General features: G+C 41.0%; 1 protein-coding gene across 1 annotated transcript; it reads right to left on the bottom strand.

Moving 5' to 3' along the window:
• Positions 1-596: 596 nt before the first annotated feature.
• Positions 597-16,300, bottom strand: LOC310958363 (MAM domain-containing protein 2-like; the record flags this gene model as incomplete). Its single annotated transcript, XM_083929267.1, has 15 exons — positions 597-947; positions 1,043-1,127; positions 2,400-2,653; positions 2,821-2,979; positions 3,954-4,056; positions 5,014-5,159; positions 5,290-5,409; positions 6,350-6,496; positions 6,606-6,699; positions 7,076-7,353; positions 8,674-8,811; positions 9,021-9,105; positions 12,960-13,249; positions 16,026-16,136; positions 16,270-16,300. The coding sequence occupies 15 exons, from the start codon at positions 16,298-16,300 to the stop codon at positions 901-903; spliced, it is 2,088 nt and encodes a 695-aa protein (XP_083785393.1). The 3' UTR covers positions 597-900.
• Positions 16,301-17,442: the final 1,142 nt, after the last annotated feature.

Raw genomic sequence — 17,442 nt, 5'->3', positions numbered from 1 at the left:
CCAGCAATTTGGTAAAACATCTTCAAAAATAAAAGGAATTACAATTCAAGTGTGAACATTTAAAATGCAGCAACAAATTGGTCCAAACTTAACCAGGAATTAAAATTTCAGTATATAATGTGCGATAAAAAGTAAAAAAAGAACTGAATATATCGTGCCATTGTCACTAACACCCAATCCAGCCGTTTGAATCGTTATTGGACATCCGTAATCCACATCATATTGAATTCATGCAAACATTATTTTGAGCTGATGACTTGTTTATAGCGATGTTTAAAGACAACATGCTTACAGCTCAAATTTCACTTCAATCATGAAGTGTAATTTAAAGTACTGGTCTGGATGCAAAGGTTCTGCAGAAGCAAAGTAGAGGCAGTGGGGGATTTGTGCACTGTCATGAAAAAAAAACCTAATACTGGCCATATTATCATTAACAGATTTTTTTAATATGCTTATGGATATTGGCCACCAACAGGCAGCGTTGTCACAAAGTTTGCTTCAGTGTCATTGTCCTTTTAGTAATTTGTTACTAGGAACATGTTGGAAATGTACCAACATCCCACAGTAAAATCAACTGTTAAATTCAGCTGTTCCCAATGAAAAGAAATCCCAAAGTAATGTTGAATAACCTTCTCGCTTTATTTGAGCAATGAGCATTAATCTAATGCATATAAATGTGAAGAAGAACACAGTTAAACACACTCTCTGTTTCTACAATGCCGAGAGAAATGCCGACTATGACACAACTGATGTGTTGCTCCATGAAAACAGAACTACTACTACAAGTTTCCTTTTACCCACAATTCTACATGTTCAGATTGACATGCAGAAGGTATGAGTCAGTAATGTGCAAAAAAAACAGGGTTCATGCATCCTACGCAGCTGGTTTCTTCTTTCCTTCTACTCGATCTCATTGGAGGTTTCTACGGTGGCCTTGATCATCATATCTGCAGGGGAATCCAAAACACATCAGATCATTCACTGCGCCTGTTTCTCTTGGATGTTTGATCTTTAGCTGTGTTAAATACTGTAGACTGTTTACCTGGGCAAGGTCTGCCTTCCAAGATAATGTCATCGATGGCGATGTCACTCCTTACTGATGAACCCCTGGTCGCCTCGAACACAATCTGGAACAGAGACACAGAGTGAAACAATTTCTTAAAGGCCCTGAAAACCCATTTTCTCAATCATCCTCTTACTGTGAGTGATAGGCAGCAGTCGAAGAAGCACTCAGACCCTTAACTATGTGTACCAATACAATAATGTTATATTTATGGCCATACGCCATAAAAACTCCTGCTTTAATAAAAGTACAGTACATGTATTATTAGCAAATTCCCCTTTTACCAAAAGTAATTATTCTGCAGAAAAATTGCCCTTGTGTCTGATATCTAATTAAATATTACATTATTAGATTGTTAATCTAGATGCATCAATGTGTAAGCATGTAGTCAAGCATAGCCCTCTACAGCAGGGGTGCTTCTGGGGGGTGGCCTGGGCCCTGAAATCTGATAAGCCACCCCAGTCAGAGACCCACGCGGTCTCTGACCACTTAATGGTCTAAGGGATTTTATTTCATTAAAAAATATTAAGATAGTGAACTGGTCCTGTTTAAATTGAAAATGAATTGTTTAAATTAATTACACATATGATGTTTGTCAATAAATAATAGATCATTGTGCAAATCAAGAAAGTCGCAGTTTGTCGCAAAACTAAGACACAGTCTTAGTCCTGTGAGTGACATCTAGTTGAAGCTATGATGCCTGTGTGTGTGTGTGTGTGTGTGTGTGTGTGTGTGTGTGTGTGTGTGTGTGTGTGTGTGTGTGCAACAGGTCTTCCTCGTTCTTCCTCTTCCTGACTGATAAAAAGAATCACTACACTACACATAACATAGCTAATTTACCTAGCTAGCTAGCTTTAGTGGGTTAGGTGAAGTATATTGTGCGAGACAAGACATGTAGCTCACTCAGCGGTTTCACATAAAATACACAGACTAGCTGGTACGACAAACTACAACTTTCTTGCCCTGTAAAATTATCTTTTAAATTGACAAACATGTTATTTATGGCACAATACAAACATACTGTATATATTTAATGCAATGTATTTTAAAAGCTTATCATAGGGTTTTGTAAAATCCTGATCTGTAAAGTAACTAGATAGCCAGATAAATGTAGTGAACTATAAAGTACAAGATGTCCCTCTAAGTTGTGGTGGAATAGAGGTATGAATAAAATGGAAATACTGAAGTAAAGTCTGACATGAACACACACACATATATATATATATATATATATATATATATATATATATATATATATATATATATATATATATATATTTTTTTTTTAAAGGCTTCAAATATTAAACATTCAGGAGATGTTTTGTTGCACTCTTGCCTGATGCTGGCTGTCACTCTGGTACTCCACGGTGGCCCTCAGCCAGGCAATGCTCTGCTCGCCACTCAGTTGCCACAGCAACGTGTCCTCCCCGTCCTTGTGGAGGTGAACACTGAGCTGACCCGTGCCTGAGCCGTACATGTTGTAGTAGAAACGCAGACACTGGGGCCCCCTGGAGCCTCTCAGAGGTCGGGACAGCAGCCGGACACTCTGACCGGGCAGCATGGGCGACGCCTCCATGTGCAGGTAGTATCCTGTCGTCATAAAAGTCAAGGGGTTACAGATTACAGCTGTGGAAGTCTGTGGGGTTTTTTTGTGCTACAGAAGAAAAATTTAACTTTTTCTACCTCTTTCTGAGCCTGAAAACTGTGTGCATTATAAGCGTGAACTTGGAAGAACACTTGAAGCAGGGGGCCCTCACCGAGTCCCGTGGTGTGGTCTCCTCTTGGCCCGGTGTACGAGGTCGGGGTGGGTCCTCTCCTCCACTCCCAGTCAGCACCATCGCTCTGCTTGACCTGAGTGTAGCCGCACAGGCCCGCTTCAAAGTCACAGTGTCCTGGCAGAGAGGACGACAACAAGCCTGCAACGGGAAAATGAAAGACACATGTTAGCTAACACATACAGTATGTGACCTACAGTTGTAAAGCCTCAGAGTACTTTGAAAAGCGCTGCATAAGTCTGATGTATATTATTATTATAACACTTTATGTGACAGTCAATGCCGAAACACAACCATCAACTGACTGCATCTCTCTGGACTGACATGACATCACATGAAACTGATATTTCAGTCACTTTGCCAGCCCTGCAGACACCAGGGGCCCCAAACAATTTGGAGTTTGTTTGTTATGCACAAAACAGTGATTAAAAAAAATCGTCCTTCAATCCCTTTTAGGGCCACAATGAGGTTTGGATTGGCCCTGGATTACTTTGTTGTACATTTTCTTTTGTAAGGTGGTACCCTTTACTTTTCGGGCCCTTCTGAGTCAGAAGTTCTGACTCCTCCACCCGCTGCCGTCTTGAGCAGCGTGTTTGCAATTGTTAGGAATATGACAATATTCCCAATTTGATACACGTCCTGTCAACAGCATATTCTGTTTGGATATTCCGAATAAGGCCTTTCTCAGGATGAAGCATATTCTGTTTACATCGTATGGGAAATTGTGGTATTATTCAGGTTTAAGGAGCATTCTCTGGACGTGTATACAGCACATTCAGGATGTGTCTCAGTTGGAGTTTTTATAACATTTTGGTGAAGGAGAAACATGTCATTTTAAACTTATGAAAGACATCAAGGTTTTTTGGATATGCGCAAATATTGCAATGCAGAATTTTTAAAGACGGTGGTTAAAGGAATGAAAGACGGAGGCTGGTGGAAAACTTTGAAAAAATCAGATTTTGCACAGCTTCATGTAAACAGCAATATTTGGGGAATTTTCTATTTCAAGTGTGAATATTGTCTTTTTTCGGAATAAGGGCAAATGACGCAATGACAACATGTGTGTACTGAGATTAGGCTATTACAAGAGATACAGAACATTTTTTAGTTTGTACCTGTTGTACCTGTCAGCTCACAGTCTCCGAGGCTCACACTGATGTCGTCCAAGGCCACGGAGCCGCAGTCCCAGAAGCTCCTGCAGGTGCTGACAAAAACCACCTGAACAGCAAAGGTAAACAGTGAGCAGTGGCGTCTTCATCATCTTCACCATCTTCACCATCCTAGAAGAATCGCAACCATGGCTCACTGTGAGACCATTATCTCTGAACAGAACCAAAAACCACAGACACTTTGTTGTTGTTGCTAGTGCTCTGTGTGTGAGAAATCCCTCATGAGGGAGAAAAGAACTCATCAATCACATCCTGAGTGTTTTAAAACGGTTCAATATGTGCAGTGAGGAACAAAAGGCCAGCGAGGAGAAAGCCTTTGAGCATTTTGGCATCTCCATGAATTAGCGGTAATTCTCATCATGCACATAAATCATGCACGTGATGATGACACAGTGTCCTCTAATGGCAGTTAAGTAAATACAAACTCAAGGCTCAAACACCAGAGCAGAAATGGAGCTTTTTATTACACTATTTTTTTTTTTCAGCTCCTTACTTTTCCTGGTGTTTTTTTCCCCTTTTCTTCTAATTTTGTCCCTCGAGTTTTTATTTGTTTGTTTAAATAGCTGTAGTGTCAATTGGTCCAGTGTTTGGATGGATTGCCATGACATCTTGTTTAGACATAGATGATTCCCAGATGATGAGTCCCTATGACTCTTGTGTGTATGTCTAATTATTCCTCTGGTGCCTCTTGTCCTCCGTTCATCTCTTTTTTCTATTTTGTACATTTTCCTTCCTTCTTTCCTGTTTTAATGTGTTTATTTGTTCATTTGTTCCTATTGTTCCTCCCTCCATGTCCCTCTTTCTTCATTCATTCATTTACACACTCTGTTTGTTGATTTGTTCCTTCCTCTAGTCCTTAATTCATTTTTTGGCTCACACCCTCTTTCTCTCCTTCCCTCATTCCCTTTCCTCACCCTTTTATTTGATCTTTCCTTCCCTCTTTCCTTCTCTCACTCACTTTCCACTGTTATTGTGACTGTTGTGATATTTCCACTTCCTCTCTGACCTTGGCAGGCTGTGTTGTCTGGAAAGTGACGTCTGTCGCCATCCAGATTCCTCTGGACTTCTCCCCCTGAGTCCAAATCTTCTCCTGTCTGCTGCTCTGCTGCTGCTGCAGATACACAGCGAGAGCCTGGTCTGTTTGGTTGAAACCTGCAGTTGCCAAAGTTATTTTGGGTTGGTGAGTCAGTAAAATAAATTACAGCACACTCAAACACCAACGCGTAGGAATAAAATGAGTCTGAGCAAATATCCTTCATCTGGAGAGTTCTTGGGTGCTCACCCCTCAGGGAGAAGTAGAATCTCAGGCAGTACTTCATGTTCCCAGGCAGAGTTGGACCGACCAGGCGGCTAACGTAACCAGAGTGTGGGCTCAGCCGGGAGTGAGCCAACAGGAAATATCCTGTAAAGAGAAGATAGTTTTTATTTTCTTGCGAAAATGTCTCTTCCTGCGAATCTGCTTGCCATGAATGTTCCCATCATTACTTGCACCTGTTACTGATCTTTATTTCAACGTTTTTCAGCTGTTTTTCAGCCTGAAATCCTGCTTTGTTTTACCACATCCTCATCATCCAGAGGTTTGCACTTTTTTTTAAAGCTGTGTTTTTTTTTGCCCACAAGGGGTCAGAAAAAAATCGGAAAAACAGACAGATACAAAGTCAACACCAAACGTAACACACCGGTAATATGGAACATAAAAGCACCTGCTCCTGGCAACATTTACTGAACCAGAGAGTAATACTGTGTTCACACTGCGAGCAATAAAGCAACAGACTGCAAGTAATTTTCAATGGAAGCCGGTCACATGAAGCTACAAACTGATGCTCGACACTTGTCCCTGTCTGGCAAGCGTGACACGTTACAAATCAAAGTTGACCTGGCCTTAACGTTTTTCAGCTCTACAAGGACACGGTGAAGCATTAACCAATGATATATGGTTGGCTGTGGTGTGCAACAATGTAGCTAGCCATGATTAGCTGTTTATAGCTTTTGATGCTGGTATTGTGACCATAGCAAATATTTTTTATATTCACATTCTTCTTCCATGTCAAAACCTGGTCCCCTCCTTACCTACAATACAACACCACTTGATTCACACAACTGTACCGATTTTGGTGTTATGCTAGTAGGCCCTAGTGGCTAATGAAGCCTCAAGCCACTAGCCTTAAGCAACAGGAGCGGGCTACAGAGGTCTGTTAAGCTTAGTTCTTTCTCTCCAGCTTTAGCCCCAACCAACGCTGACCCACATTAGTCCCAAACACCATTACACAGACTTTGATGTGTAAAATCGACTTCTCTTTTAATGCAGGTTCTAAAATCCATTATCAGTTGTTTTATCCCACCTGCCCCTGTGGTGTGGTCTCCGTTCCTAAATATGTTGGGCTTCACAGACACTCTCCTCCACGACAACAACATGGCCTGGTCCTGGATGTAGTGGCAGAAACCTGACTCAAAGTCACAGTTGGCGATGGAGGGGTCAAAGGTCGGCTCTGTGGAACAAATGTATGGAATCAGAGTGTTGATATTGTTGGATGACACTTTTGTGGCTCTGGTTTTAGTACTTGGAATTAACAGGGAGTGACGGTGGCTGCATCTCACCAGTGTCTGTGCTGCAGAACTCTGGAGAAAAAGAAATGTCATCAACTGCAACGCGTCCGCCTCTCGGACTGTTAAAGGAGACTTCAAAGACCACCTGGAGAGGCAGACAGACCCATGACAGACAGTTACTCATACATAAATACACAGATGTGTACTCTCACAGAGAAGGAACAATGGAGGTACAGCTTTGAGCAACAATTCTTTATTCATTTTGCGCAAACTAAAGTATGTTGGTTTAAAGGCACAGTTTGTTACTGAATTTAAATGTAAACTTTGTCAAACAAACCAGCATGTATTTCTATAAATTTTGTTCCTTTAACTATTCCCTTATATCAACGTTATTCAAGTTGAGCGTTGAAGTATGATGCTTTGTTTCCCTTTCCCTGATTTTGTAAATTTCATTATCTGTTTATGTAAAAGACATCACATCTTTAAATGAGCTTTAAATGACGTGACATGTTCACACTGACCTGAACAGAGTATGGTGCCTTCAGGTCCACCTGCACAGGTATCCATTCTTCAAGCGTCCCTCTCCAATCGCTCTGGTTTTCTGTCCCTGCCCTCCACAGCTCCTGGTACTGACCAAGTCGGTCCCTGGTGAAAACAGAGAAAAGGTTCCCCCTCTCCTCGCTTCGCTGGTACTGAAAAGTCAGGCAGCCGGACATTGGCACCGTCGTCATGGGAGACACCAGTTTGGCCACTTCTTTGAAAGTCTTGGCGTAGATGGAGTCCACATACATCAAGTGACCTGAGCGTGAGTATAAATATGAGTCAGGTTTTGGAATACAGGGTCCCCTCAGCTACCATCAGTGGTGGAAGAAGTACTCAGATTTTTTACTTAAGTAAATACAACAGTGTAGAAACAACAAGTCCTGCATTTTGTTGTACTTAAGCAAAAGTACAAAATAACTAGGATGAAAATATACTTACAGTAAGAGTAAAAAGAACACATGCAGAATTTAGAATAATATATATTTTATTATTGAGATGTACAAATTGTTGCATTTTTTACTGTTAACACCACCAGATAGCTTGTGAATTTCACCAAAGGAGCAATACTCCTACTTAGTCCTTCTCCCGCTATCATTAGAGTCGAGCCTGTAACTGCAGTTACGCGTGATACATATATGGGCACCATCCTGGATGATAAGCTTAAAATGGGGAACAAAGACTGTTAAAGAAAGTCTCTGTTGAGGTCTAACATTCAAACATTTACTGTAGGTTGGGTAATCTCAGTCTGAACAACTGGAAACATGTTATGTTTGTCACTCGTGTCAAGTCAGAGCAATGCAGAAAGCACAGTCTGCTTCCCTGTTTTATGGCACTTACAGGTATATGACAATTAAAGGATAATTCTGACGATGTGTTTATTATTGACAACAAATCCTATCAAGACCAAAACCAACAATAAATGGATCCGTCCAACAAGTATTGTGTGTGCATCCACAGCCTGAAATATCTTCCTCTGTCCCAAAGAGCTCCATTGTTGTTCAGAAATGATTAACAACAGATCAATGAGCCACGCCGGTCTTTGTATGGGCAACATGTTCTTTCATTAACATGGACACAGACATTATAGTTCATTTTGACTCAATCCCTCACACACTATTGCTGCTGTAAACATTAATCCCCTGCTGAAAATAATCCCCAACAAACTTACTCCTGTTGCAGTAACATTTGCTAAAAACCTACAGTGCCCAGCTGCTTTAGGAAACAACAGAAAAAAATATTTACTACGTATTTGTGACCCGTTTTACATATTTACATCTTTGGTAAGAAGGGATGAGCTTGGGGCTGAATGCCACACACAGAAGAGAAGTACTAAGAGACTAAAGGATTATTTTGGTCTTTTCAAAGGATTTGTTGACAATACGAGAAATATAGAATTAGCCAGGATTATCTTTTAAGGTGGGGAATAAATATCATCAGAACAATTTATTGAATAATTATGTCCATATGCAAAATAAGAATGTTATTAGATATCATTCGCGTGCTCATTTCACCCAAAATGAAAACCTGCATAGCTCTAAGTTATGGATAAAAACATCTTTGTATGACTAAAACTCACCTGTCCTGTTGTTGTATGTGTGGTCATTTGGTATGTTGTTGTGAAGGAGCTGGGCCCCGCCTCCTCCCACATACCAGTTCACATTGGCGTTCCACTGATTAGTGTATCCGCACAGGTGAGACTCCTCAAAATCACACTCTAGACAGAGAGAAAAACGAGAAACAGACCCTTAATTATGGGTGTGGGTGCAAAAGGCTTTTCACATAACCATGTACCAAATATGTTCATGTGTGTGAGCTAAAGGAACAGAGCACAGATGGTCTGTGTCTAGAGTTACATGCATACAGTATGTGGATGTGCCTTTTTGTTTAAAGATGTGTGAGTGATGAATGTGTGAAGTCACTGACCAAGGCAGTATCCAGGGGTGATGTGGATCTCAAAGATGGCCACACTGCTCCCAGCGCTCCTTCCAGGTTTACCTTCAATGATAACCTAACCAACAACACATGTTCAATGAAACTCTGCAACCCTGATATCGAGTGACATGAGAATTAAATCCCAGAAGGTCAGCGGACGTATGGGAGGTCGGAGAGAGTGCATGCATGAAACGCAAAGAAATCTACTTTACTTTTAAAGCTCTCATGAGCAGCAGGATTTCTGTAAAATGACGTCCAGAGGAAAAAATGACTCCCAGGAAGACAGAGAAGAAACACACTTGTTAAGGCATGAAGTCGGGGGTCGTAGGTTACCACATTCTCACTCCCAACTTCCAATACTGCAGCCTGATCAGGATCCCTTGGTGTCACTTTTTAAGACTCTCTGGGTACCCCTTTGGCATCGTTTTTCAACATATAGTGTAGGGTTAGGTTTAGGTGACAAAACTACTTGTTTAGGTTCAGGAAAACATGGTGGTTTCCGGTTCAAATGATTAAGTTTGTTATGTAACGTACTTGTTAATTAATGTTGAGTTTCACATGGGGCACGAACAGCTGTGTCTCGGCTGAAAGTCCTGTGTTTGTTTGACTCATCCATCCACCCCAACCATTATGGTCGAGATACTAGATCCTACCAACCAAACGAGTCGCTGAACAAATCTGGCATGCTATGCAAGCGTCAACACTTAAGTTAGCAGCTAGCTAGCATTAGCTATGAAGGGGTTACAATATTTGGGCGCCACGGTGGGGTGGTGGTTAGCACTGTCGCCTCACAGCAAGAGGTGCCCAGAAGCTGGGGCCTTTCTGTGTGGAGTTTGCATGTTCTCCCCATGTCTGCTTGGGTTTTCTCTGGGTTCTCCGGCTTCCTCCAACAGTCCAAAGACATGCAGGTGTTAGGTTCATTAATGACTCTAAATTGCCCGTAGGTGTGAATGTGCGTGTGAATGGTTGTCTGTCTCTGTTTGTCTCTATGTGCCCTGTGATAGACTGCCATCCTGTCCAGGGTGTACCCCACCTCACGCCCGATGTCAGCTGGGATCGGCTCCAGCCCCCCCTGCGACAGCGATAGGGACAAGTGGTTTAAGATGGATTGATGGATGGGTTACAATATTTTAGGTTACAATACAGAGTTAGCGTTAAATCTCATTACTTATCAGGGTGTGACTTACAATTTCAAATAATCATTTCTTTGTTGATGCCTGTACAGTATGCCGGTGTTGTCCCTTGGTGGATACAATCTAGCATCGATCTTTAGGGGCCATTGACCAAGCTGCCATATTGGACGAGCTGGGAGTCAGAACGAATCGACATGTGAATGTGTGGGATCAAGCATGAGCTCAGAAGTAATTTGAACAGGCGTGTCACTAGCTAGTCTGGGGCTGCAGGCCAGAAGCCAGACCAGGGTTCGGGGGTTTCTCCCCTGAGAAATTTTTGAAATTGGGCTGATTAACATGCAATTGAGACGTAGTTTGAGAAGGACAGGAAAGAGCAATGGTTATGTGTGACTCCCATCTTCCCCATCGGTGATTGGGTTTAATGAGTGACCACTTACCTGGCCACTTTCAGCTAAAAGCATCTGCGGTTGCCGTAGTGACTGAAGAGCATGCACAGCTGTCCTTTTGAATACCTCTATGTTTAGTTTTTTGTTACAGTGTTAAACATAACGTTACTTTCATGATCAGTCTTTATAGTTTTGTTTGAGTAAATGTGTCAGTGGAGTTTTGTACGTTGCTTGTTGTTACAGTGTTGGGGGGCTCAGTCCATAGGTGACTTGGCTGGGAACCGTAGGGTCGCTGGTTCAAGTCCCTGTGTGGACCATGTATGGAGCGTGGACTGGTGGCTGGAGAGGTGCCAGTTCATCTCCTGGGCACTGCCGAGCTGCTGTTGAGCAAGGCACCGAACCCCCAACTGCTCGGGGCGCTGGTCACTGGCAGCCCCCTCGCTCTAACATCTCTCCTCAATTGCATGTATAGGTCCTGGTTGTGCATGTGTGTATTTCGGGCCTGTGTGTGTAACATGTATGATAATAAGAGTGAAAAAATTGAATTTCCCTGTGTGGGATAAAAATAAAGTAATTCTTCTAATTCTTCAGTAAACAGGAGGAGAGAGAGTTCTTCCTAATAATTTCTATCTGTAATTCATTTTCTTTCTCTTTAAAACCTGCTAGTTTCAGCACGTGTGCGTAGAGATTTATTGACCACTTTTAAAAAAACTTTTTTTAGGAGATTCATAGTCTCCTAGCTCTGGCTCGGTCTCCACCAACTCCTGAGAAAGATATCTGGCTCTTTAGCTGCTAGATATAGCAGCTAAAGAGCTGCCACTTTATTCTCCAGCTAACGTTAGTCGCTAACTTTGTCTGTTGTTTGGTGCTGGGCAGTGGTTTAGAGCTTGTTTACTGCAAACTGGGTTGAGAGCGCTGAGACTGAACTATACAGTAAATGTACCGTAAAACCAATGAGCTAAAAGCTTTGTAGCGTTACAGATTTGTTTGATTTCCATCTGGTAGCTGCTAAGTTACAATAGTAACATTTTGGGAAATAAACTTATTTTAAGAATTGAATGAAAATAGTACAGCGCGAGAGTTGGGACATGGTTAGCTTAATTACCGTAAAGGCAGGAAACAGTGAGAAGCAGCTAGCCTGGTTCTCTTCAAAGGGAACATCTAAAGCTGAGTGATTAACATAGTGAATCTGGTTTGTTTAATCCTATTTCCTACTATTTCACTGGAGAGATGAGCCAGGGTAGCTGTATTAGCTTGCCTCCAGTGTTTATGCCAAGCTAAGCTAACCACAACCGAACTTCTGCTCCAAACCCAGATAAAAATATTGAATCATTCCTTCGTTGGGGAAAATAAAGTGATTAAAGCACTTTTAACCAAATACATAAGCATTGTCATTATTGTGTTATTGTTATTTTTTAAATCTAGAAAATAGAGCCTTCCCTTTTGTAAGAAGTTCAAGCCACGAGAATAGGTTGGTGAGTTTGTGTTCAACGAGAATAATATTTTTTCATTTTTTTGTCAATGTGAAGTTTGAACCAATAACGTTCATTTTTTCACCCCGGTGTGGACTGAAATACGTTATGGTATGTGCTGAGGGGCCCACACATAGCACAGACCCTACTTACCATTATGTAGGTCACGACCTTGTCAGAGTCAGCTTTGCCTCTGCGTATAATATAAACATGTGCTGTACTATTCCCACAGTGTTTATATAATGTGTGGGTGTAGGTGTCTTTGTGTTTCTCCACACACCTCATGCTGGCTTCAATTTGGGCCTGCATGTGTAATGTCAACCTATATCTGTCTTCTTTTCAACATGAAAGGTAGTTTTCAGCACCTCTGCTATTTTCTTTCAATTAAAGGAAAATCAGCAGTTACTATTTCTAAAAAATGACATAATGTTTTTAAGTCATCAAGTGATTTTAAATGTATCTTAAAGTTCACTACTTTAATATTTGGAGAATTGCACAGGACCCTTCAGTGATGATGCTTGTTATACCTCCATTCCCTGAAATCTCATAATATTACATATTTCTAACTTTATTTTGAAATGTTATTGCTTTTTTGTCACATTTATGACTTTTGGGCCTTTTTAAAACCTTTATTCTCTAAATCTCTAATTTTTGCTTCCTTACACTGGCCCTAATACTGAATAATACTGTTTTTATAGTTGTGCATAACGGTTTGTTTGATTTAATTAAACTTTTACTTCTCATCACAAATGTTGTGCTCGAGTGAAATTGTTACATGTTTTGCACAATTTGAACTATTTTGAGTTTACTTCCACATGTTAAATTCTCTTTAAACTTGTTGAAATTCAAGGTCTCCGTATGATACATGAATATGAAAAATTTTTTTAGTGACCACCTGACCTTTACTGTTATCAGACCTTATTTTAAAAAGTACATTACCCTGTAAGGTTCAGTATTGTTCTGCAGGTCCATGCTTGAGATGACCCAGCTGTCAGAGGGTGTGTGGCTGCTCCAAAGTGGTTTGTCAAAGCTTTTTCCCTCCATGCGCTGCAGGACATTCAGGCTTCCCGACCCGCTGATCTGGTAGACGAGCCTCAGGCAGCTCCACTCATCCTGTTCCAGAGCAGGACTCAGCAGGACCCCTGTGATCTCTCTCTGTGGCCCGGTATCTGCACTTATTTCCTCATCCTGGTCCTCACTTATAGCTCCATCCACTGCAACAAAACGGCCTAGAACAAAAATGATGTGGGACTTAGAAAAAAAACATTATAGAATAGATTTTAGGCAGACATTTTGTCTATTTGACTATGCTAGAGATATTTGTTTTGCATGTTTAACCCATTTCCTAAAACAAACAACTTTCCATAGACTTGTGTAAAGTAGTGTTAAATATAAATATAATAATAAATAATTCCATGGGACATGAGTAAATTGCCTCCCAAAGCTTTGTGGTACGATAAATGACCAGTAACAAAAATGTTTGTTTTCAAAAAAGTTGCTTGCTGCAAATGAGGCATGAATCTATCCACCTTACGCTCTGTAGGGATTCCCCTAAAAACTAAGTAAGAAAAAGAAATTCAGCTAAGCAGGTCTGGGTCAGTGGATTCAAAGATTATTATATTATTATTATGAAGCCTACTTAGCTTTGCCTGTATTTGGTTGCCATAAACCGTAGGCCTAGACAAGGCAGACGGAAATTTTGATCTAATGATGGCGCTAGCTGAAAATAAGACAATCCCAACATCTTCTCTTTTGAACAGGGAAGACACTGACTGGATATGGTCTCTAATGGAACTTTTTTTTCAGAAAGAAGATACAAAAATCAAAAAATTCAGGAAATCTGGAATTCGGTTTCCTTTCTAACAGCGACTCTTAGCTTCTTTTTTGCTCCAGTGGTCTCTGAGCTCTCCTCACTGTCATTTATTAGTTGTCCCTGTGGAATGCCCTGCTGCCTTGGGGCTCCCATATCCTGAAAAACACACACTGAGAGCTGAGACCTCACTTCACCTGTAATGTGCTCAATTCAAGATGCTTTTCTTCTCATTTTTAAGCAATAAACTGCAATTGTTTGCCAATGTTTGTACAAATAGACTAAATTGAAACATAACATAATTACTTTGGGGCACACACAAGCTGACGTATTGTCTTGATTTCATCAGTGTCTCTGCCTTGTTTGGATTCAGAAAAGAAAAAAGTTCATAAAAAAGTAAAAATTTTACATTTACATTTACAAAATGTATACATTTGACATGACTTCACTTCTCTTACAGCCTCGTCTGACTGTGCTGCACAGAGCACAGAGAATGAAAAGAAGAATGAGAGAGGAGAATAACTGAGCAAGTACTGAGCACACCATTAACACAACAACTACACTGACCTTTTAACAAGCCGGCAGGCAGTGGCAACACAGATGGAAACAGGAACAGAGAAAGAAGTTGACATATCTAAGCGCGAAGACTGACAGGGAGACAGGCTACAACAGCAGAGTCATTTTCAGACAAGTATGAGCAAAGATCATGGTGGGGGGAAAGTCTTAATAAGGAGTGTTTCCTACAGAGTCTGGCTGCAGATACACTTTCTGCTGGAGAAGCATGAACATGGTGATGCTGTAGAAGGAAGTCTGCTTCACCAATCCATTGGGTGTAGATGAGATATAACAAGAATCATACACCTATCAAAATTGCATAGTCAATCAATCAAGTGGTTGGTTCACAGTCATCAAATGTATTTAACGCCAACTTGATAATCAAGTGTTTTAACAATTTAAAATCTGTTTCTTCCTGCTTGTTCATGGCTATGCCATGTATGAGGTTAAAATAATTAGGATTTTGGTATTAGTTTAGAGATGGCCCCATATTATGCTAATTTCCAGGGTCATACTTGCATTTTAGGTTTCTATAGGAACATGTTTACATGATTTTGAGTTCCAAAAACACGTTATTTTCATCATAATGTATGTCGGAATATACCTATATCCCCCCTCTGTTTGAAATGCTTGGAAAAAGCCCACTCTGCTCTGATTGGTCAGTATTTCGCGGTCTTCCACATCTGCACTCTCAGCATCTTCGCACCTATTTATAGGATAATTGTGACATCACCACTGTACAGAAGTCCTGACGGCTCTTTTAAAGACACAGTTTCTGAACATGGGCGGTGGGCATTTCTCTGTGGATTGAGCATTTTGATACTTTCACACTATTTATATAGCCCCTCAACCTGCTTTGTAATCAAAAAAGGAAATCTCACTTTTTACAATATGGGACCTTGAAGTTGGCTGGAGCACTGAATGTATTCTCTTGACCAAATGTGGCTCCCTGATTTGCCTAGGCTTTGAAAGAGAGCATGTGAGCCCATTTTATGCTGAGAATAAAGTCAAGTCGATTCTGGTGCATCATAAATTTTGAGTCTGGCATTCAAAATCAGGTCGAAAAACTGAGACAACATGACCTCCACCTCTTAAAGCAGGCCCCACTTCATGTCGCAATTATCTTGACAGGATCCTGCTGCAACATTTCTGCAGATATATCCGCAGCTAGACCCTTCTCAACATTTTGCTTCACACATGAAACATAGCTCAGATGCAGTAAATGAAAAGTTGACAGCAAGTTGGCGGCAATTGTGAAGTTCTACAATAAGGTAATGTAAATTATCTTAACTGTAGTCATCTGTTGGCTTTGATCACTTCAAATAAATAGAGACTTACATAACTAAGATATATTGGTATACAAAACTCATCTGTATCAGCTACATTACCAACGCAGAATGCCTAAATGTGTTATTTCACTGACTCCAGATGTTTGGAGATGCTTAAATCAATGCAGACCAGATGGGCTTCTATTCACCAGTGTGCTTTGGTGGTGTGGCCCAGATCAGCACCAAAACAACTGCAACACCACAGCTGAATTGCTTCTACAAGAGCCATGATAAAGCCTAAACTTAGTTCAAAATAAAAAATGTTTTCAAAAAAAAAAGACTGAAGATGCTGTGTGGCAAGTCTCCCAGTACCATCTTTGTGCAGTGTCCAGGTAGTAAAGTCTGCATCTGACGTGTATCCGCAGGTGTTGGACTCAAAGTTGCAGGAGCCTGGCAACAGTTGGTTATGGGCTTGGATGGTGGCTTTGAGCACAGAGAAAAAGAGAGAGGGGAGAAAGTGGAGAGAGGGAATGGTAAGTATGAATCATAGCAACTGGCATCAAGAGAAACATGCCCTCATGCCCCAGCACTGGCACAACCGTTAAAAACTACTCACCAGCAAAAGTCAAGATGAAGAATGGAAGCATTGCGTCTTTTTCTGGAAATAACTCAGGCAAAAAAAGGAAAAGCAAAAGTAGGTCTCACATTTGCATCCACAGGCAGAAAAATTCAAGAAATTGCAGACAAAGACTTTGAAGATTCCTCTTGTGTTGTCTGAGTGTCTCTCCAGCTCACGGACTGGCAGCACACTGCAGACGCTCCGCTTGGAAGTGTGTGTGTCTGGACAGCAGAGCAGGGGGAAGGAGGAGGAGAGAGATTTAGAGGAAGAGAAGTAGGAGGAGAAAGAAGGTGAGTGATGAGATGGTGGGATGCCAGTGTGGGATCAGGGAAAAGAGGGAAAAGGGAGGGTGCCTGGTGGGAAAAAGAACTTGGAGATGTGAGGACAGGAGTACAGAGTGAGATTAGGGAGTGCTTATGGAAGAAAACACAGGAAGATAAACAGTAATGATAGGGAGCACTTTGTTTGAATGGGTCCCAAAACACAGGACTTTGACCCGGGTGTGTTACTAAGCCTTTTCTTCAATCTTAACATAGTTGTTTTGGTGCCTAAATGTATGCCACCTTTTGTTGCTTAAACTTAACTGTTGTGGTCACCTACCGGTTGCTGTTTCACAGGGATAGAATATAAAATTTCATAAGATAAAAAAGCCATACATCCTCTGAATGCTTTAGGTCTCTAGTCTGTGGTTGTAAAGTTTCATGAGGCTGTGATTATCCTAGAGGTCACAACAGCACATTTTCTACAGTGAGGTCAAGCTGCAAAAAATGCTCTCACTCCAATTAAATGGTTACTATGGGGATAAACATCATCACACATGAATACTACTGGGCTCATTGAATCCACAAGAGGCTCAGCTTTCCAGTCAGACCCAATGTATGAAATTCCAAGACTGTTTATGAACCTGTATGCATAAATATTCAAATACTCCAAAATAGGCTAAAAGAATACATCTGTACTCCAAGAGGAAACTGCATGTTTTTGCATCCAACTGTTAAGAATTATCCCATTGAACCCATTTCCTTCAGATGTCTTGAGGTCTGGGGTCAAGGGACCCTTTTGAAAATGTTCATGCCAGTTTTTCCTTGCCAAAATGTAGCCTAACTTTGGAGCGTTATTTGGTGCCATTCCTGATGTGCTTGCATGTTACGGTTGGAAAACATGGATTCC

The sequence above is a fragment of the Echiichthys vipera genome, assembly GCF_963691815.1.
Source record: "Echiichthys vipera genome assembly, chromosome: 16".
NCBI classification, from domain to species: domain Eukaryota; kingdom Metazoa; phylum Chordata; class Actinopteri; order Perciformes; family Trachinidae; genus Echiichthys; species Echiichthys vipera.
The sequence above is the reverse complement of the archived record's forward strand: the minus strand, read 5'-3'. Positions and strand labels throughout refer to the sequence as shown.